General features: G+C 48.2%; 1 protein-coding gene across 1 annotated transcript in view; it reads left to right on the top strand.

Annotated features, from left to right (window-relative positions):
• Positions 1-21,326, top strand: part of CDK2 (cyclin dependent kinase 2) — a 115,963-nt gene that overhangs the window by 11,140 nt on the left and 83,497 nt on the right. The window contains 2 exon segments of the mRNA XM_030196740.1: positions 10,939-11,016; positions 11,257-11,377. Of these exon segments, the coding sequence (XP_030052600.1) occupies positions 10,939-11,016; positions 11,257-11,377 (199 nt within the window).

A 21,326-nucleotide genomic window follows, 5' to 3' on the forward strand; every position in this document is an offset into this window, starting at 1 on the left:
CATCATTAATGGAGGGGAGAAAGGGATCAGGATTTGGGATCCTACTGTAGGTTTTTAACTTTCCCTTTCTCAGAGCATGGCAGTACGGATGGGGTTTAGTCAGGCTTAGGGCTGTTGACTCCATGTTTCTGTGAGAAATGTTACATTTTGAGGCTAGTTCACTCCTCTCAGGTTTCTCTCGGTCTCCATGGTAATCCTTCATTTTCCTAGGACAAGCAAGCTGCTTGTTCTCATGATTGGGTCGTCGTCTGCGACGGCCCTGGAGATCGGCAAATCTTTAAGCAAGCAAAAACGTAGTAGAATGCACCGACGTGTGGGCAGAGCGAACCGCGCATGCGCGAATGGCTTCCCACCCGCAGCGTGAGCCCTCCTCAGTTCTTTTTTTATCCGCGTCTTGAGTGACATGGTATTCCGCTGTGCTCATTTTTGTCCCAGGAGACTTCGTCTAGCATTTACCGCTTCCCTTTTTTCTTTTTCGTTTTTAGTGTTTTCATAAATATATTTTTTTAAAAACCCCATTTAGTTTTCCCTTATTCTTAGATTTTTTTTTTCCACTGTTTGTTTCCTTCTTTTTTTGTCGCGGCCGTCTTTTAGGCTGCTCGGCCGAGGTTTATTTTCTTGTTTTGTGCCTTTTTAATTGGCACAATCGAGTCCTTTAATTTCGCAGCCCCCTTTTTTCCATCCATGTCATCGAGGACACCCAGCGGCTTCAAGCGTTGTACTTGGTGCAACCGGACCATCTTGGGTACCGACCCCCCACGCGTGGTGTCTCCAGTGCCTTGGGCCCGATCATTTGCCAGCTGCTTGTAAGCTGTGCTCTTTAATAAAAAAAACGGACCCAAGTGTCTCGGGAGGCTCAACATGAAAAACGTTTTGCTGATCGGTCCGGTCATTCGACCACGTCCTCGGTACCGAGGTCGGCGACGTCGAGGGAAGCATCATCTTCGAGAGCGCAGGTAATGGCTGACAAATGACCTTATTGCGCTGGGAGCAGCGAGGCATCGAGTGGGTCTCCACCTGTCTCGAGGCCTGCTATGCAGGCCCCCTGGAATCGACTTTCGTTGGACCCGGCCCCGAGGAGGCGTGAGGATTCCACATCCTCCTCCTTCGGTACCGAGGAGTCTCAATGACAGGCGTTGAGCGAAGGCTAAGAAGCACCGTCATCGATCTCCTTCCATGCGCGGTACCGAGAGCTCCGGGGAGCCGTGTTAGGCTTTTGCGACACTGTTGTGAGGAGAAGTTCTTTTTTTGGTTGGTATCTTTTCCTCTGCTTTGGGGATGTGACCTATACTGAAGTGACAGAGCTGGACGTCGAGGGTCACTGCTTTCTCTTCAATGTTCTCTATCTCCACCTGCTGGTAGATGGATACAACCCACCAGTTCCTGGATTCATCTACTGTGACTAAAGGAAAGAAAATTATCAGGTAAGACATAATTTTACCATATCACCCCTAAAGTCGTCTTGCATTTAATGGTGTAGCAGGCATCCTGTGTCTCCATCACCTTAAGATTATAGAACAAATTCCTCCAATGTCAGAACATTGGAGGATGATCCCAAACCCAATATTGTAATATCTATTACATGATTTGTCTGAATAATATGTCCAACAATCTCAGGATTCAGTCTAGCTCTCCTATCTTCCACAGTCCTTCCCACAATAGAACAAGTCCTCTCGGATGTTCTGGTAGCAGGAATGCACAGGAGCTCCGTACAAGTTTTTTGCCAGTTTTGACCAGTACTTTTGCTGTTGTCAAAAAAATCAAAACATTGTCGTCTGCATTAGAGAACGATGCGTGGGTCAGAACCAGAGCCAGAACTACCTGCTCCACACCTAACATACCCTACCCCAACTGATAACTCTAGATGCACTTACCAACCTGATAAGTGCATCACAAAAGAAAACTACAAACCAGGAAATCTCACATTTTGCAATGTTTTTTATTATACAAAAATGAGTTTAAAAAAAAAGATTAGTAACTGTTTGTAGCAAAATGAAGCAAGGTAAATGGGATACACAAAGAGACATGTGGGTCAGAACCATAGTCAGGACTACCTGGTCCACACCCAACACATCCTACCCCAACTGATGACTCTTGGGGCGCTTACCGACCTGATAAGCGGATCACAAAGAAAAAAACTACAAACAAGGCAATCTCACATTTGTAATGTTTATTCTCTGAGGACAAGCAGGCTTGCATATTCTCACACGTGGGTAGACGCCAATCCGCGTTGCCCTGTCTGGCATTTATGCCAAAGTAAAAAGAGATTTGTGAAGTGTGAGCCGCACTCCACTGCGCATGCTTGAGTGCCTTCCTGCCTGCCGTGAGAATGCGGTCTTCTCAGTTTTGTTTTTTTTCCGTGTGGAGAGCAGTTGTGCTTTTTGGCCTCTCTTCATACACCCGGTATTAGAGCTTTTATGAGTGCCTTCAGCCTTTCTTTTCTTCCTTTTTGAGGTTTGTTTCTTTTTTGGGGAATCCCCACCCCCCTTTTTTTCTTAGTAGTTTTTTGCCCACGTTTGTTTCCTTTATTTTTTACGTGGGCTGCTTTTAGGCTCTGACTCTGGTTGGGTACTCCCTTTTTTCGTGCCTTCACCCCTTTTTCAGGCACCATCGAGTCATTTGATTTGGTCGGCAAGGTCTTCCTGTCCATGCCCACAAATACTCCAGTGGCTTCAAGCGTTGTACCTGGTGCAACCGGACCATCTCAAGAAAGGACACCCATTCTTGGTATCTGTAGTGTCTTGGGCCCGACCATAGCCCTGCTAACTGTGTTTTCAGTCTTCGTATGAAGAAGAGGACCCAGGTTTCCCGGGAGGCTAAATGTGAAAAGATTTTTGAAGTCCGGTCTGGTTCCTCGATGTTGGCATCAACGTAGAGTGTCGTACCGGGAGCATCAGTAAGCATGGCTGCTACGAGACCTCTAGACTGGGAGCAGTGAGGCATCGAGTGGGTCTCCACCTGTCTCGAGGCCTCCTGCTGTGCAGGCCCCCTGGGACCGTCCATTGTTGGACCCGTCCCCAGGGGCGATGTGAAGATTCGATGTTGTCCTCTTTGGCACAGAGGAGCATAGATGACGTGCTTCGGGCAAAGGCCAAGAAGCAGTCATCGGTCACACTTGATACACGGTACAGGGAGCTCTGGGCGCTGATTCAGCACCCAAGAAGCGTCGGCACCGGGAGGACCGCTCTCCCTCGTTACAGGAGGTGCCGATGCGCTTGTTTCCAAGCAGCCGAGATCCTGCTCCTGTATCAGTTCTGCAACCTGTGCCTCAGCTGATGCCCTAGCTTTTTCCCAATGTTGGCCTCAATGAGTGCATCCGGGCCTTGCTTCCTGAGCTGCTGGATGACCTCATGCAGCGCTGTGCTTCGGTATCAGGGATACTTGCACCTGCCATACCTCCCGCTTTGGCCCCACCTTGTCCTTAACCTGCAGTGTGACCCCGGTGTCGACTGTCACCCAGGCTGGAGTCAATGGAGGAAGCTTCGCTGGAGTCGAGGCAGGAGCTGGTCTCTCAATGCCGCTCTCAAGGACATGGCATCAAGGCAGGCTCAGTTTCTGACATCCCATAGGGAGATCTTGTGCGACACCAAGGAGGGGAGCGCTCAAGGGAATCGGAGGAGGATCCCAGATACTTTTCCTCTGACGAGTCTTATGGAATTCCTTCTGAGCCCTCCCCACCACCTGAAAGGAGACTGTCTCCACCAGAGAGCCTTTCTTTCCTGTTTTTTGTAAAGGAAATGGCTGATGCCATTCCATTTCCTTTGGAGGTGGAGGACAAGTCCAGGGCCAAGATGCTAGAGGTCCTGGATTATACATCTCCTAAGGAGGCTATGACGGCTCCTCTCTACGAGATACTCAAGGCAGTCCTCGTCAGGAACTGGGCATCCCCTCTGTCAATCCCTGTTGTTCCCAAGAAGATTGACACCCCGTATCAGATCCACGGTGAGCCTGGGTTTGTAAGGCCTCGGGTGCCTTACGACTCCATGGTGGCGGAATCCCCAGGCAGAGAAGCTAGAACCCTGGATTCTTTTGGGAGGAAGATGTACCAGGCCTCAATGCTGATCTCCCGTATTCAATCATACCAACTCTTTACCAATGTTACTTGCGAAACTCGGTGGGACAGCTGTCAGACTTGGTAGATATGCTCCCTCCAGAGCAGGCCGAGCCTTTCGCCAGTTGGTCAAGCAGCAGAATGCGTGTAATAAGTTCTTGGCCAGGGGCACCTACTTGATGTGACATCCAGAATCTCTTCTCAGAGTATAGCAATGGCTGCATGTTTCTGACTTGGAACATTTTTGTTCAGCAGAGGTTGGCGGATGCCCCTGTCCGGGGATAACCTTTTTAAGAGAAGGTTGAGGAGGTTGCTGACCAAATGAAGAAGCACACTGATACAATCTCTTCTCTGTCCGTCGGGCGCCTTCTGTATTGACCTCCTCATCTAAGAGGTTTTTTGGCAAGTCAAGGGGTTCTCCCTACTACTACTCTAGGCATAGGTACACTCCTTCGGCTCGTCAACCTGCTCAGGCTCAGCCCCTGCTGCTCCCCAGTTAAAGCAAGGGAAGAGTTTTTGACTGGCTTCAGCAGAGAATAGTCCGCAGTAAAAGCGTCCGTACTGGACAACTTGCCGATCGGGGGGAGGTTAAAATTTTGTCACCAAAGGTGGCCTCTCATAACTCCGACTAGTTGGTTCCTCAAGTAGTCTGTCTCAGATACACCTTCAATTGGCATGCTAAAACCCCCAAATTGCCTACCGAGAGCTCATTCATTCAGCTCTCAGCACAAGCATGTAGCAGGGTACTTGCAGAGGAAGCTCTCTGCCCTTCTCAAGGCCCATGCGATTGAACCTGTGGCAGGGATTCTATTCCTGGTACTTCCTTGTGCAGAAGAAGACAGGGGGGATGCGTCCCATCCTAGACCAAAGGGCCTTGAACAAATTTCTAGTCCAAGAAATGTTCAGCATAATTTCCTTGGGCACCCTTCTCCCAATGATTTAGAAAAACAATTGGCTATGCTCTCTGCACTTAAAGGGTACATATACTCGTATCCTGATACTTCCTGCCCACCGGAAGTATCTTTGATTTCGGCTGGGAACAGTACCATGTGTTGCCTTTTGGCATCGTGCCAGCTCTGTGGTCTTCAAGTGTTTAGAGATAGTCGCAGTATCGCTACGCAGACTTGGGAGTATTGTTTGTTCCCATATCTCAATGATTGGCTGGTGAAGAGCACCTCAGAGGACAGTGCTAGGGAGTCCATGCGGATGACTATTTGGGTGCTGGAACTACTAGGGTTTGTTTTAAACTACCCAAATCCCATCTACACCCTGTCCAGCTATTGGAGTTCATAGGAGCCCTACTCGACACACAAGGTTCGATCCTACCTCCTGGAAGGCAGAGCAGACAATCTTGTTTTGCTGTTGTCCAAGGTTCGAGCCTCTACGGCAGGTCACAGCTCAGCAGGTTGAGATTGCTGGGCCACATGGCTCTACAGTGTATATTACACCAATGACACGTCTTCACATGAGATCAGCTCAATGGACCCTGGCTTCTCAGTGTATCAAGCCACGGGGAGTCTGGAGGATGTTTTCCAAGTGTTCCCAGAGCTTGCTTTCTCTTTTCAGTGGTGGACAATTTGATTCCAATTTGACTCTGGGACTTCTATTCCAAATTCCTCAGCGACAAAAGGTGCGGACGACGGATGCCTCTCTCCTGGGATGGGGAGCTAATTTATTTGGCTTCACACTCAAGGAACTTGGTTCCCCCAGGAAATGAATCTTCAGCTCAATCTCTTGGAGCTTTGAACGGTCTGGGAATGCTCTAAAGGCTTTCAGAGATTTGCGTCCCATCAGATTATTCTTGTTCAATGGACAATCAGGTTGCAGTGTATTAGCATCATCAAGCGGGGGGCGGGGGGGGCACTGGCTCACACCCTCGGTGTCAGGAGGCTGTCCAGATGTGGATTTGGGGTTCGCCTGCATGGCATGTTCCTTCAAGACACTTATCTGGCAGGCATAAACACCCTGGCCACAAGCGAGCAGGATATGCAACCACAAGAGTGGGTTCTTCACATGGGCATGGCCCACAAGATCTTCTGAGCGTGGGCACCCCCTCGGTGGATCTTTTTGCCACTCAGATCACCACAATGTCCCTCAGTTCTGTCCAGGCTTCAGGCCCACAGCAGGCTAGTGTCAGATGCCTTCCTCCTCAATTGGGGGGACAAGTATGTATGTGTATCGTCCCATCCTCTAGTAGGAAAAAACTAGTTGAAACTCAGCAAGACCGCGGAACCATGTTTCTGATTGCGCCGTACTGGCCATAGCAGATTTGGTTCCCTCTTCTTCTGGAATTATCCTCCAAAGAACCGTGGAGATCCGAGTGTTTTCTGACCCTCATCATTCAGAATGAGGGGTCACTTCTGCATCCCAACCTCCAATATCTGGGTGTCATGACTTGGATGTTGAGGGCCTAGAATTCACTTCCTTGGGTCTTTTTCGGAGGGCGTCTCCCGGGTCTTGCAGGCTTCTAAGAAAGATTCCACTAAGAGGTGTTACTCTTTTAAATGGAGGAGGTTTGGCCGTCTGGTGTGAGAGCAGGTCCCTAGATCCTCTCACTTGTCCTACACAGTCCCTGCTTGAGTATTTTCTACACATGTCAGAATGTGGTCTCAAGACCAACTCCATAAGGGTTCACCTCAGTGCAATTAGTGCTTATCAATGTGTAGAAGGTAAGCCATATCTCTGGCCAGCCTTTAGTTGTTCGCTTCACAAGAGGTTTGCTTATGTCAAAGCCCCCTGTCAAACTTCCACCAGTGTCATGAGATCTCAATGTTGTTCTCACACCAGCTGATGAAAGCTCCTTTTGAGCCACTGAATTCCTGTTATCTGAAGTACTTGACCTGGAAGGTTGTTTTCCTTGGTGGCTGTTACTTCATCTTGTAAGGTCAGTGAACTTCAGGCCTTAGTAGTGGATGTGCTTTTTACCAAGTTTCATTACAGCAGAGTAGTCCTCTGCACGCACCTTAAGTTCCTGCCAAACGGTGGTGTCGGAGTTCCATCTGAACCAGTCAGTTGTCTTGCCAACATTTTTTTCTCTGACCTTGTGCCCCTCCTGGGGAAAGCAGCTTGCACACCTTGGATTGCAAGAGAGCATTGGCCTACTACATGGAGCGGATAAGGCCCCACAGACAATCCGCCCAGCTTTTTGTTTGCTTTTGATCCCAACAGGATGGAGTAGCCATCGGGAAATGCACCATCTCAATTTGGCTTGCAGATTGCATTTCCTTCACTTATGCCCAGGCTGGGCTGGCCTTGGAGGGTCATGTCTCGGCTCATAATATCGGAGCCATGGCTGCATCGGTAGCCCAATGGAGGTCAGCCTCCATTGAAGAAATTTGCAAGGCTGCAATATGGTCTTCAGTCCACACATTCATATCTCACTACTGCCTTGAGCAGGCTACCTGACGCGATAGTCGGTTTGGGTAGTCAGCATTGCAGAATCTGTTTGGGGTCTAGAATCCAACTCCGCCCTCCTAGGCTCATTTTATTCTATTTCAGGCTGCACCCTCATTCAGATTGTATATAGTTTTTAGGTTAATCTGTGTTATGTCCTCGCCGTTGCAAGTCCCAATAACTAATGTTTGTTGCATTTGGTGAGCCTGGATGCAAGGGGTTCCCCACATTGAAAGCCTGCTTGTCCTCGGAGAAAGCGTAGGAGGTGTTCTCTGAGGACAGCAGCTTCATATTCTCACAGTCCCGCCCTTCTCCCCTTGGAGTTGTCTCCATTATTTTATTTTTATTCTTTTTGCTTTAAAATTAAACAGAGGACTGTGTTCTCGCAGTGGGTGTGTAGGCACTCGTGTATGTGCGTTGGAGCTCAATGCGCGCTTCACAAAGCTTTGACTTTTTTTACTTTGGCATAAATGCCAGACTGGGCGACGTGGATTGGCGTGTACCCACGGTGAGAATATGAAGCCTGCTGTCCTCTGAGTATACCTTCTACAGGTAAGTAGCTTTGCTTTATACAAAAATCAGTAAAAAAAAAAAAATTAGTAACTATTGTAGTAAAATGAAGTGAGGTAAATGGAATACACAATCAAAGAGTAAAGCCAGCTTATAGAGACACCTATCAAAGCTGTTGATACCCCAGTAGTAGAGAATGACACGGGATAGGGACAGATCTGGTGGGGATGGGATAGAACCCGTACTTTGTCCCCATGTCATTTTCTACTTTGAAGCCTGTTAATGAACTGGACTGAGTGATGCAGACAATATTTTGATGTTTAAAAAAAAAAAAAAAAAAAAAAAAGCAAACGTTGGCCACAACTAGCAAAATTTGCTCATATTTTAAGAAGATTACTTTCTATTGTAGGAAGGATCTGTGGAAGACAGGAGAGCTAGACTGAAATCCTGAGATTGTTGATGACTGACTCATCCACAGATCATAACAGTGCTTCTTAGGGCATATTTCTCCCCCACTTGCCTACCAGGAATGCAAAGAGATCAGCACGCACATTCCTCAATCTCCATTACCTAACTGCAAAGGACTAAAATATAAATCACATACGCGACCAGTTTCTCATACATCTGCACGCAGCTATGGAACGCACTACCGAAGGCCATAAAAATGTGGGATACACCATGATCTGTTCACGTATGTTATGTTACATGTATGTTACCATGTATGTATGCAACTTAATTCTGTTACCCGGAAATGACAACCGCCATTACGGCAAATGTAAGCCACATTGAGCCTGCAAATTATTGGGAAAATGTGGGATACAAATGCTACAAATAAATAAAATACAGAACGGGTTGTATTTGTACCCTTGGACATTTTAACAAGGTTGGTTTAGGATTCCTAGTAGAAGTCTGCTATTGTTTAGGGTTGGAAGGTTAGAAGAGTGGTAGGGGGTTATTATAGTTGTTGTTTTCTATTTATGATTTATAAACAGTTGCACAGCATATTCCTTTCTATACTTTAATAAAAACATTTAAATATAAAATCATAAGTGATCGAGGCTTGTTCAGATGAGGATAGAGCCCATGGAGATATGGCGGGGATGGAGAGAGAGGGCCTGTAGGGACGGGTCAGTGATGGAGACAGAACCTGTGGGACTGTTTGTGCTCCCTGCCTCTCCTTCTCAGGGGTCTTATATACTATTGTTCTTAGCTCAACAGTACAAATACTTGGTTCTGCCATTTTTTACATGATTGAAAAATACGTTTCTTGCTAATACACATCCTTGATAACATCTTAATCTCACTGCCTACAAAGAAAGGTTCATGGGCTGGTCATATTCTCACAAAAAAATATAATTTTCTTTTTCTCCATTGCCTCGGGCGCCCACATACCTTTCATCTCACACCACTGTTATCTCCTTCATCCCTCCTAAATCAATTAGCACATAGCAGATGGAAACGGCTTGCACCAATCTTCACCCTCATATGACCTCTTTGATCATACAGCTGCTTGGACAGCAGTGTAATGAACCACTACCTTTCAATTACTTTTCAGGAAGAGGGAAGGTGAAAGGGTGCTTTTGCTGTACATTTCCTTTGGCTAAATCATACAGGAAGAGAGGTGAATAGTGCACCTTGACCATCTGTAGATATTAGCCTTTCTGCGTACCATCAGCACTGCACCTCTCACAGATACGGGACAAAGTTTGTCCCCGCCAGTTCTGCCCTTGTGTCATTCACTAATCAAGAGGATAGAGGAGTTGCTTTGTTTGGAAGGAAGCATCCTAGAAAGCAACAATAACTAGGTGGATCAAGGTGGCCATCATGTCAGCATGCGTTCTGAAAGGGTGTGGAGTTCCCTCTGAAGGTTCATCCCACAAGGGGACAGGCTGCTTCTTGGGCAGAACATAGTCTCATCCTCCCACAAGACACTTTCAGGGTGGCCACCTGGTTGTCTTTTGCATTTCTTTTAAGCACTTTTGCTTTGATGTGCAGGCATGCCAGGAAGCAGCTTTTGAAATGAGAATTTTGTGTGTGGCTCTGGAACTTTCCTCACCCATAAAAGGCCCCATTTTGGTACTCCCTCCCCCCATATGGACTGGCCTAGGGGGATACTAAGGAAGGAGAAACTAGATCTTGCCTCCCAATTTTCTTTCCATTAGTCCCTCCAGAGCAGTCCAGAGTGCACTAGGAACAGTTTCTGTAAAGAAGAATGAGAAGATGTTTGAGAGCATAAGCAGATGTTTTTGTAGCAAGAGTTAACTGGATGATTAAAGTTTGCTAATTGTTCCATAGTTTGCAAGTTTTTAAGTGTTTATCTTTGGTTTAGTTGCATTGGTAAGGACATACTTTGTGGCTGTGGGCTGCACACGATTTATAGGGAAACTTTGAATCCAGTAGATTCTCAGTCTGCCATTTGCTGGCAGGAGTGTATAAGCCATGAATTTGGACTGGTCTGAAGGAACTAAAGAAATAAAATTAGCAGGTAAGATATAATTTATCCTTTTTCTAACAGTCTTTAAACAGAAACTCTTAGCAAACAGAGGTCAGTGGCAACACGAATTTAGTGTGAGTGCTGTAGAGTTATTCCATGAAAGCTGCCTTCCATTAATGGGGACTAAAACAGATGTATAATCAGAATGTGTAGGTCGTTCTTCTCTTTTGATACTAATTTATTGTAGATGGTCTAAATTTTTTTATTTTTTTAACTATTAACTTCTATTTTATCTCAACTTATATATACAATAATGCAAATTTTTTTTTTGCTTTGCTTCTGCCCCCCCCCCCTCAAAAAAAAAATAAAAATTGTATCTTGTTTTTGATTTGAGTCATTTCAAGAATTGATATAGCAAGAGTTTAATAAACATAAATACACAAACATATGTGAAAGTTGAGGCCTCAGACATTTGGAGGGCATTGAGGTGATGTTCGTGGTCTTTTCCTTGTCTTTTTAAAAGTCTGGTTCGGTTACTTTTTCTTCATAGGGAAACTGAGGGAGTGCCCAGCACAGCGATTCGAGAAATTTCTCTTCTGAAAGAGCTCAATCATCCCAATATTGTAAAAGTAAGTTGGGGGTGAGGACTGTGGTTGTGAAATGCACGCTGTAAACACATGGGCTGTGTAATAATATAGTGAATATCGCAATATTTTTCTGTCTTGTACTCCACCACACTTTTTGTACCTCTTCTTCCCCCCTCCCCCCCCCCCCCACCACTTCCTTTTATTCTTTGTCTCTCTCTCTCTACCTTTGTCCCCCTTTCACTTTTTTCACTCCCATCTTGTGTTTATTCTTTGTGGCCTAGGTTACTAGATGTCATTCACACAGAGAATAAACTCTACCTCGTCTTTGAGTTCCTTCACCAGGATCTGAAGAAATTCATGGATGGAGCTTCTATTAGTGGAATTCCTTTACCTCTCATTAAGGTAAGGAGATGAGATACAGGTTTCTCAACCAGTTCCTGGAGGATCTCCATCTTCATCCCCCCACCCAGCCATTCTGGGCTTCAGAATAACCATAATGAATATGCATATCATAGCAATTATATTACAGAAAACCAGAATGGCAAGGGGCGTATGCCAAGAATGGCTTGATAAATACCGATAAAAGGTAAACGACAACAAAAACAAACCAAAATAATCCCCTCTTCCTTGTCATCAGCAGCAGATGAATCCATTAACTGATGGGTTGTATCTGCCTACCAGCAGGTGGAGATAAAGAACACTGAAAAACCACAGTCACCCTTGGACTGCCTTCAGTATTTCTCCATCTCCCAGCAGGTGTGGACCTAGCTTGATCAGCTCCTGGATTTCTGCCTGGGGTGGCTCCTGTTCTTTGCCAGTTGAGCAGGGGTGTTGTGGCTGATGGTGCCCACTTTAAAGGCATATAGATTCGCCCTTTCCATGCCTTACCCATTCCCCCAGAGTCCCTCTGTTGCTGCCTGCCTCCAACTTTCCTCACAGCGTTAAACAAAAAAAAAAAAAAACGCGCTTTTGCAGCATGGCTGTTCTGAGGCTTTTTCCAGAGATTCTGGTTCAGTGCAGCTTGACCGGAGCTCGTTGACTGTCTTCTGAGGTGAGAGTGGTGCCCAGCTCCTCCGGGGAGGTCCCGCGGACGTCGTTCTGAACGGGGTAAGTTTTTGGCGTGAAGCCGCCATTTTATTGCTATATTTCCGTCCATTCGGACGATGGCTGCTGAGGGAGTTAAGCGCTGCTCCCGTTGTGGTAAATGCAGATCAGCAGCGGGGCTGTGCAAAACGTGCTCCTTAGAAGCTCGAGCTAGTACGAGCATGGCGAGCGATGATTCTGCCCGCTCGATGGAGCTGGCAGCGGGTGCCTTCGTGGCCGCACCTCTCCTACTCTCCTCTGCTCTCTTTTACTCCTTCTCTTACTCTCAGCCGGTGACATCAATCCCAATCCTGGCCCTCCTCACCAACTATTATCCCAACTCTACAGATCTCACTGCGACCTCTCTAACCTCATCTCTATTCCTCTGCTCCCCTCCTCTTCTCTGCCCTTCTCTTGCGCCCTATGGAGTGCCCGCTCTATCTGTAACAAACTCCCCATATCCAGGACCTCTTTATCTCGCGTCACCTCCATCTGCTCGCCATAACAGAAACCTGGCTCTGCCCTGATGACTCTGCTTCAGTCGCAGCCCTCTGCCATGGCGGTTATCTTTTTTCACATACTCCTCGCCCTGCTGGTCGCGGGGGCAGTGTTGGACTACTTCTCTTTCCCTCCTCCAGATTTCAACCCCTTCTTCCACCTCAATCTCACTAATTTTCCTCCTTTGAAGTCCACTCTATCCGCCTTTTCTCTCCTCTGCCTCTTTGAATAGCGGTCATTTATCGTCCCCCTGATAAGTCCCTTTCATCCTTTCTCAGTGACTTTGATGCCTGGCTTGCCTTCTTCCATGATCCTTCCTCCCCCTCTCTCATCCTTGGTGACTTCAATATTCCTGCTAATGATCCTTCCAACTCTTATATTTCCAAGTTACTCACTTTAACATCCTCCTTTAATCTCCAACTATGCTCCACCTCCCCCACTCATCAAAATGGTCACTGTCTTGATCTTATCTTCTCCTCCAACTGTTCACCCTCTAGTTTCCTTGCCTCTGATCTTCCCCTCTCTGATCACCATCTTATAACTTTCACACTTAAATCTCCTCCCTCCCAGTCCCGTCCTATCTTATCTAATTTATCTAGGAATCTTCAGAATATTGACCCTTCATCTCTATCCTCCCATGTTTCAAACCTCCTCTCTACTGTGGCACCATCCACGTCTGTCAACGAGGCTGTTTCTTCTTACAACAATACTCTATCCTCTGCCTTAGACACTCTTGCACATTTGATGACCCGCCCTATAAGGCGTACAAAACCCCAACCTTGGCTGACTTCTAATATCCGCTACCTACGTTCCTGTACCCACTCCGCCGAACGCCTCTGGTGGAATCTCGGGCCCTTGCTGATTTCTTACACTTTAAGTTCATGCTGACCTCCTACCAATCTGTTCTTTTACGCGCCAAACAGGATTATTATATCCAACTGACCAACTCTTGGCTCTAACCCTCGACTTCTCTTCACCACATTGAACTCTCTCCTCAAGGTGCCCCCTCCCCCAACTCCCCCTTCATTATCTCCTCAGACCCTTGCTGAATTCTTTCACGACAAGGTTCAAAAGATAAACCTTGAATTCTCTACCTCGCCACCTCTCCCTCCACTAGTCCGTTTCCCTCTCTCTCCTTCCTCTCATTCCTTTTCCTCCTTTCCTGAAGTTACTTTAGAGGAAACTACAGTTCTCCTTTCTTCCTCAAAATGTACCACCTGTTCCTCTGATCCCATTCCCACCCACCTTCTTAATGCCATCTCACCTGCTCTTATTCCTTTTATCTGTCACATTCTCAACCTCACTTTCCACTGCAACTGTCCCTGCTGCCTTTAAACATGCTGTGGTCACACCTCTCCTTAATAGCCTTCACTCGACCCTACTTGTCCCTCTAATTACCGACCCATCTCCCTCCTCCCTTTTCTCTCCAAATTACTTGAGCGTGCTGTTCACCACCGCTGCCTTGATTTTCTCTCCTCACATGCTATTCTTGACCCACTACAATCTGGTTTTCGCCCTCTCCACTCAACCGAAACTACGCTTACTAAAGTCTCCAATGACCTATTACTGGCTAAATCCAGAGGTCTCTATTCCATCCTCATTCTTCTTGATCTTTCCGCTGCTTTTGACACTGTCGATCACAGCATTCTCCTCGATACCCTGTTCTCACTTGGATTCCAGGGCTCTGTCCTTTCCTGGTTCTCTTCCTACCTCTCCCTCCGCACCTTTAGTGTTCACTCTGGTGGATCCTCTTCTACTTCTATCCCTCTGCCTGTCGGCGTACCTCAGGGTTCTGTTCCTGGTCCCTTCCTCTTTTCTATCTACAGTTCTTCCCTTGGTTCATTAATCTCATCCCATGGCTTTTCCTACCATCTCTATGCTGATGACTCCCAAATCTACCTTTCTACCCCTGATATCTCACCTTGCATCCAAACCAAAGTTTCAGCGTGCTTGTCTGACATTGCTGTCTGGATGTCTCAACGCCACCTGAAATTAAACATGACCAAAACCGAGCTTCTCATTTTTTCCCCCCAAACCCACCTCTCCACTCCTCCCATTTTCTATTTCTGTTGATGGCTCTCTCATTCTCCCTGTCTCCTCAGCTCGAAACCTTGGGGTCATCTTTGACTCTTCTCTCTCCTTCTCTGCTCATATCCAGCAGATCGCCAAGACCTGTCATTTCTTTCTTTACAACATCCGTAAAATCGCCCCTTTCTTTCCGAGCACTCTACCAAAACCTTCATCCACACCCTTGTCACCTCTCGTTTAGACTACTGCAATCTGCTTCTTGCTGGCCTCCCACTTAGTCACCTCTCCCCTCTCCAGTCGGTTCAAAACTCTGCTGCCCGTCTCGTCTTCCACCAGGGTCGCTTTACTCATACTACCCCTCTCCTCAAGTCGCTTCACTGGCTCCCTATTCGTTTTCGCATCCTGTTCAAACTTCTTCTACTAACCTATAAATGTACTCACTCTGCTGCTCCCCAGTATCTCTCCACACTCGTCCTTCCCTACACCCTTCCCGTGTACTCCGCTCCATGGATAAATCCTTCTTATCTGTTCCCTTCTCCACTACTGTCAACTCCAGACTTCGCGCCTTCTGTCTCGCTGCACCCTACGCCTGGAATAAACTTCCTGAGCCCCTACGTCTTGCCCATCCTTGGCCACCGTTAAAATCTAGACAAAAGCCCACCTCTTTACATTGCTTTTGACTCGTAACCACTTGTAACCTCTCGCCTCCACCTACCCTCCTCTTCCTCCTTCCTGTACACATTAATTGATTTGATTTGCTTACTGTATTTATTTTTGTCTATTAGATTGTAAGCTCTTTGAGCAGGGACTGTCTTTCTTCTATGTTGTGCAGCGCTGCGATGCCTTGTAGTGCTGATATAAATGCTCAAATAGTAGTAGTAATTTGGAAGCGCCGCATGCCTCGACCCTCGCGGTTGCGGAGGAGTCTGAGTGCAGGGGGACGCCTCGTTTTAGAGGCTGCCAGAGGAGCTCCAACATCTGTTTTCTCCTAATTCGGAGGCGGAGGGTGAGTTGTTTTCTCCCCTGATTGTTGTGCTTTTAATACATAAAGCCTTCATACTGAAAAGAGCTCTGCCGCAGTGTCCTGACACTGCGTTGCATTCTGGCTTCCCTCCGGGTGTTGATGGCCCGGGGCTGGCTACAGAGGGTTATTTCTTCCCCCGAGCATTGGAAGGACGCTAAACATAGACGGGTTATTCCCCGTCTGAAAGTGGCACACCTTTTTCCCCCCTGTGGTCGGGCTGTGGGGAGTCTGAGGATCTGGCAGGCCCTCATGGACGGATTGATCCAGATGAGGTGCCTGTTTGCCACTGGATTCGGATGATCCCAATGTGGTTTGGATTTTCCACCGTGACGAGCTGCCAGGTCTCATTACTGACACCTTGCAGGCCCTCTCGATTGATGATCCTGCTGAGGGCGATGCCTCCTCTGTTAATCTTAGGATGGCGAGTACTAAGAAGCCTAGTTGGGCCTTTCTGGTGCATGACTCCATCCAAGAGCTTAATTCAGCTCAGTGGTCTGACCCCGATGGGCCTTTGAAAGTGGCCAGGGCTATGGGTCAGCTTTACCCTCTGAGTGAGGAGCACTTGGCCCCTTTGGGGATGCCTAAAGTGGATGCGTTAGTCACGGTGGTGACTAAAAAGACCACTCTCCCAGTTGAGGGAGGGGTGCGCTTGAAGGATATATAGGACCGGCGGCCTGGAATCTGCGCTGAGCGTCCTTTGAAATTTCGGGCCTTGCCTTAAGGGGCATCTGTTTTGCAGTTCCTATGCAGCCCGGCATGTCTTTCCTGGTTACAACAGGCGTGGAGCAGCCCGCGGATGGTGGCAGTGTCCCTCTCTGAGGGTGGCCCCGCTGATGGAGTCAGCCATGTCATTTTTAGCTGACGCCCTTTATAATCTGGTCAAGCTTCGGCTAAACAGATGTCTGTGGCGGTTTCTGCCCGCCGCCTTCTTTGGCAGCGGCATTGGGCAGCTGACCTGGCCTCTAAGCAAAGGCTGGTGAGGTTACTCTTTCGGGGCCTCCTGTTATTTGGAGAGGAATTGGAGGAGATTGTGAAAGACTTGGGGGACTCTAAGCCCCAGCGATTAACCTGAGGATAGGCCGAGGCCTTCTTCCAAGGGTCCTGTGTTTCCCTCCTCTTCCAGACCTTGCATTCCGTGGAAGCTCGCAGGTATCGCCTGGGGGCGCTCTGCTGGGTTTTCTCAACGTGCCCGTTTTCAGCAGAGGAACTCCTTTTGCTCAGACAAATGTTCCGCAGGGGCCGGTTCAAGGCCAGGAGTTCAGGGGCGTCCTCCACAATGATGGGACGCCAGTCCACTCCTCGATTCCTGCAGTAGGAGGACATCTTTCCCTCTTTCTAGAGGAGTGGACCAAGATTACCTCGGATCAGTGGGTCCTGGACCTGACCAGAGAATGTTACCCACTGGAATTCGGTGCCCCGGTGAGAGACGTGTTTGTGGAGTCCCGATGTGGCACTGCCGTAAAATGGGCGGCGGTAGAGGAGACCTTACAAGTCTTGCTGCACCTTGGAGCGCTGATCCCGGTGCCTTCCGCCGAACGCGGCTGCGGCCGCTATTCCATTAATTTTGTCGTGCCTCGAAAAGGCGGGTCTTTCAGACCGATCCTCGACTTACGAAGAGTACGACATTTTCGCATGGAAACCCTGCTCTCCGTCATTGCGGTGGTACAGCCAGGAGAATTTCTCATGTCTCTGGACCTAAATGAAGCGTATTTGCACATTCCTATCTGGCCCCCGCATCAGCGATTTCTCCGGTTTGCGGTGTTGGGACAACATTTCCAGCTTCCGGGCCTTGCCTTTCGGCGCCTAGCCAGCAGCTCCCCGTACCTTTTCCCAAGGTAATGGTGGTCGTAGCTGCCCTGTCTAGGGCCGAGAGGATATCAGAGTTCACCCTTATCTTGACGACTGGCTCATCAGAGCGGATTCGGCAACCGAAAGTCATCTTGCCACAGCCAGAGTGGTTACCTACTACACGTACATTTCTAAAGCGCTACTAGGGTTACACAGCGCTGTACAATTTAAACGAGGAAGGACAGTCCCTGCTCAAAAGAGCTTACAATCTAAAGGACAGGTAAGCAGTCAGCCTAAAGGACAGGTAAGCAGTCAATCAAATGGGGGAGTGTAGGTTTCCTGAATTAGAGGTAGGTGGTTAAGTGCCGAAAGCTACAGTGAAGAGGTGGGCTTTGAGTAAGGATTTGAAGATGGACAGGGAGGTTACAGTCCTGCAGGCGATAGGCTGGGTGGTCAAATATACCCAAAGTCACCTGAGCCCCTCTGTCTCTCGAGTATTTGGGGGTCCGGTTCGACACGGCCTCAGGGTTTGTCTTTCTCCCCGACCACAGGCGGTATAAGCTTCAGAATTAGGTCCGTCTGCTCCTGCGGATGCCTCGCCCGCGAGCTTGGGACTTTGTCCAGCTGCTGGGGTCGATGACGGCCACCTTGAAGGTGGTTCCTTGGGTGAGAGTGCATATGAGGCCTCTGCAGATTGCATTGTTTCAACAATGGTCTCCGATTCCCAGGAATATCAACGCAGACTAACGTGGGCTCCCTGCAGCCCGGCTTCAGTTTGGAGTGGTGGCTCCCCGACTGGATGCTACTCCAAGGAATGCCACTTGCGCTTCCTTCATGGGGCCTGGTGATAACAGATGCCAGCCTTTTGGGCTGGAAGCTATGCTCAGGGTCATTGGAACGCCCGTGGAAGTAAGCGGGGTGGTCCATCAATCGCTTGGTACTGAGAGCGATATTCCAGGCTCTTATGGCCTTCCACAAGACTCTGAAGGGGCTTGCTGTCCGGGTTCTGTCAGACAACACGACAGCGGTGGCCTACATAAATCATCAGGGCAGCACTCAGTGGTGGGGGCCCTGGCCGCGGAGGCCGCTCAGATTTGCCACTGGGTCGTGCTCCACCTGCAGCTTCTGTCAGCAGCTCACGTAGCAGGTCAGAGCAACGTGCAAGCCGATTTTCCTCAGCAGGCATCAAATCGACCCGGTGGAATGGGAACTGGCAGAAGAAGTTTTCTTTAGATTTGTGCCAAATGGGGGACTCCCGGAATGGATCTTATGGTTTCAAGTTCAAACGCCAAAGTCCCTCGCTTTTTTCAGCAGAGATCCTCGCTCGGTCGGGTTGGATGCACTGGCTCACCCTGGCCCTCGGGCCTCCTGTATGTGTTCCCATCCTTGGCCCTTGATAGGGCGAGTCCTCCTGTGGATTCGACTGCACTGAGGATTGGTGATTCTTATCGCTCCAGATTGGTCAAGGCGTCCGTGCTATGTGGATCTCCGCCGGATGCTGATGGAGGCTCCACTTCCATTGCCTCTGGTGCCGAACCTGTTGGTTCAAGGCCCGGTGACTATGGAGGATCCCTGCCGATTTGGTCTTACGGCCTGGCTCTTGAGAGGGCGCATTTGAGAGATAAGGGCTACTCTAACAAGGTCATCTCTTGCAGGCCCGCAAGCGGTCTACTTCCGCTGCCTATGCTCGGATATGGTGTAAGTTTGAGGAGTGGTGGTGTCCCAAAAGAGGTCACACCCACGCGGGCTACGGTCTTGCTGGTCCTGGACTTTTTGCAGGATGGCTTACAAAAAGGCCTGGCTTACAATTCCCTTTGGGTGCAAGTGGCAGCGTTGGCATGCTACTGAGGGATAGTCTCTGGCTTGTCCCTTGCTGCGCATCCGGACATTGCCCGATTTCTCAGAGGGACGCTTCGGCTCTGTCCTCCCATGCGGTTGCCTTGTCCGGCCTGGAACCTGGGGCTGATGTTGAAGGCTCTCCTGCGTTCGCCGTTTGAGCTGCTTCAGCGAGCTTCTAAGAAGGATGTGACTCTCAAGATAGTCTTCTTGGTGGCCATTACATTGGCTAGACGCTTATCTGAGCTTCAGCCGCTTTCCTGTAGGGATCCTTTTCTACAGTTTTCGGAGTCCGGAATAACGGTACGTACAGTGCCTTCCTTCCTGCCCAAGGTGGTGTCAGCATTTCACCTGAACCAGCCCATTTTTCTGCCCTCCTTTTCTAGGGAGGATTGTCCAGATTCCTTTGGGCAATTGCGTCTTTTGGATGTCCGCAGGGCTCTGTTGCAGTATCTACAGATGTTAAATGACTTCAGGACTTCTGATCACCTTTTTGTATTGTTGACAGGTACTCGACGCGGGTGCCCGGCGTCTAAGGCCACTATAGCCAGTTGGCTCAGGGAAGTCATTTTTTTCTGCGTATCTGCTGTCAGGACAGTCTCCGCCTGAAGCGTTTAAGGCACATTCCACAAGAGCGATTTCCTCCTCATGGGCTGAAACGGGTGTCCTTTCTCTTCAAGAGGTTTGTCGTGCAGCTACTTGGGCTTCTCAGCTCTCGTTTGTGCGGCATTACAGGCTGGATGTTGCAGCGAAGCAAGACGCGCAGTTTGGAGTGCTGGGGCTCCGGCGTGGCCTGTTCCCACCCTACGTGGGATTGCTTTTGTACATCCCATCAGTTAAGGGGATTCATCGGCCGCTGATGACAAGGAAGGGAATTAGGTTCTTACCATGGTACTTTCTTTCCTTTAGTCACAGCAGATGAATCCATTATCCCTCCCTGTCTGACTTTGTTTTGTTGTTCAGATCTTTCATTCGATATTGTATCTCATGAGGAGGGAGTTGAAGACCGACTCTCAGAGCTTCTATTGCAGGAGGTTGAGTTCGTCTCTCCTTTGTGTGGTATTGCTCCGGTTCTGGGGCGTTTGTTCGCTGTGAGGAAAGTTTTTATGTTATGTTACCTATCTTCACTCTGCTTTGGAAATTTCATATACTGAAGGCAGATGGGGCTAGCCATCCAAGGGTCACTGTGGTTCTTCAGTGTTCTCTATCTCCACCTGCTGGTAGGCGGATACAACCCCATCAGTTAATGGATTCATCTGCTGTGACTAAAGGAAAGAAAATTACCAAGGTAAGAACCTAATTTTCCCATTCATTAGATCAATTTGCATACACTATGCATGAGATTTGTGTACCAAGGAGGCAGTGTATGCAGTGAATATTCATTGTGGATATCCTAAAAACCTGACGACATGTTTGAGAATCTCTAGCCTAAAGCCTTGCTTCATAACCCACCCACCCCTGCAGCGGTATCCTCTGTGAATCTCTCTTTAACCCCTAAGCATAAATCTCTCCTATACCTTCTGTTACCTCCTCCTCCCCCCCCCCCCCCCCCCCAAGCTTTAAATTTGTAAATTAATCCTACCCTACCAACAGGGCTGCTGGAGTATTTCCTAATTAACAGTGTTCAGGACCCCTTAATTAGGAGGAGATTAGAAGCAGAAGTCCCCAGTTCTCAGTGTTCAAGCAGGCTGTTGTAATCTGATAGATGGGCGACGTCATCTGACAGAGCCCAGTACAGAAGCTGACTGGCTACTTGTATAGAACTTTCTAGCAGCACCGCACCGTTCATGTGCGGGCGTCTTCCTGTCTGATATGCGAGCACTTTTCTCAGTCTTCAGTCTTTGTTTTTCCCAGAGCTGAGAGGACCTATCTTATCGTGACACAGTTTTTTTTATTATTATTTTTATTTATTATTATTTTATTTTTGTTTTTACCCTTTTCCCTTTTAATTTTAGTTTCTGAGGCAGTTTTTAAGTTTTTTTTTTTTTTTTTTTTTCCTTCCTTTTACCACAACCAGCTAGGCCTGTGGTTTGGCTGGAGCCCTGACCTCAATTTGGCCGCTGCTTCACATTTTCAGTCCAACATTGAGGAGTT

This window comes from Microcaecilia unicolor, chromosome 3, assembly GCF_901765095.1.
Source record: "Microcaecilia unicolor chromosome 3, aMicUni1.1, whole genome shotgun sequence".
NCBI lineage: Eukaryota > Metazoa > Chordata > Amphibia > Gymnophiona > Siphonopidae > Microcaecilia > Microcaecilia unicolor.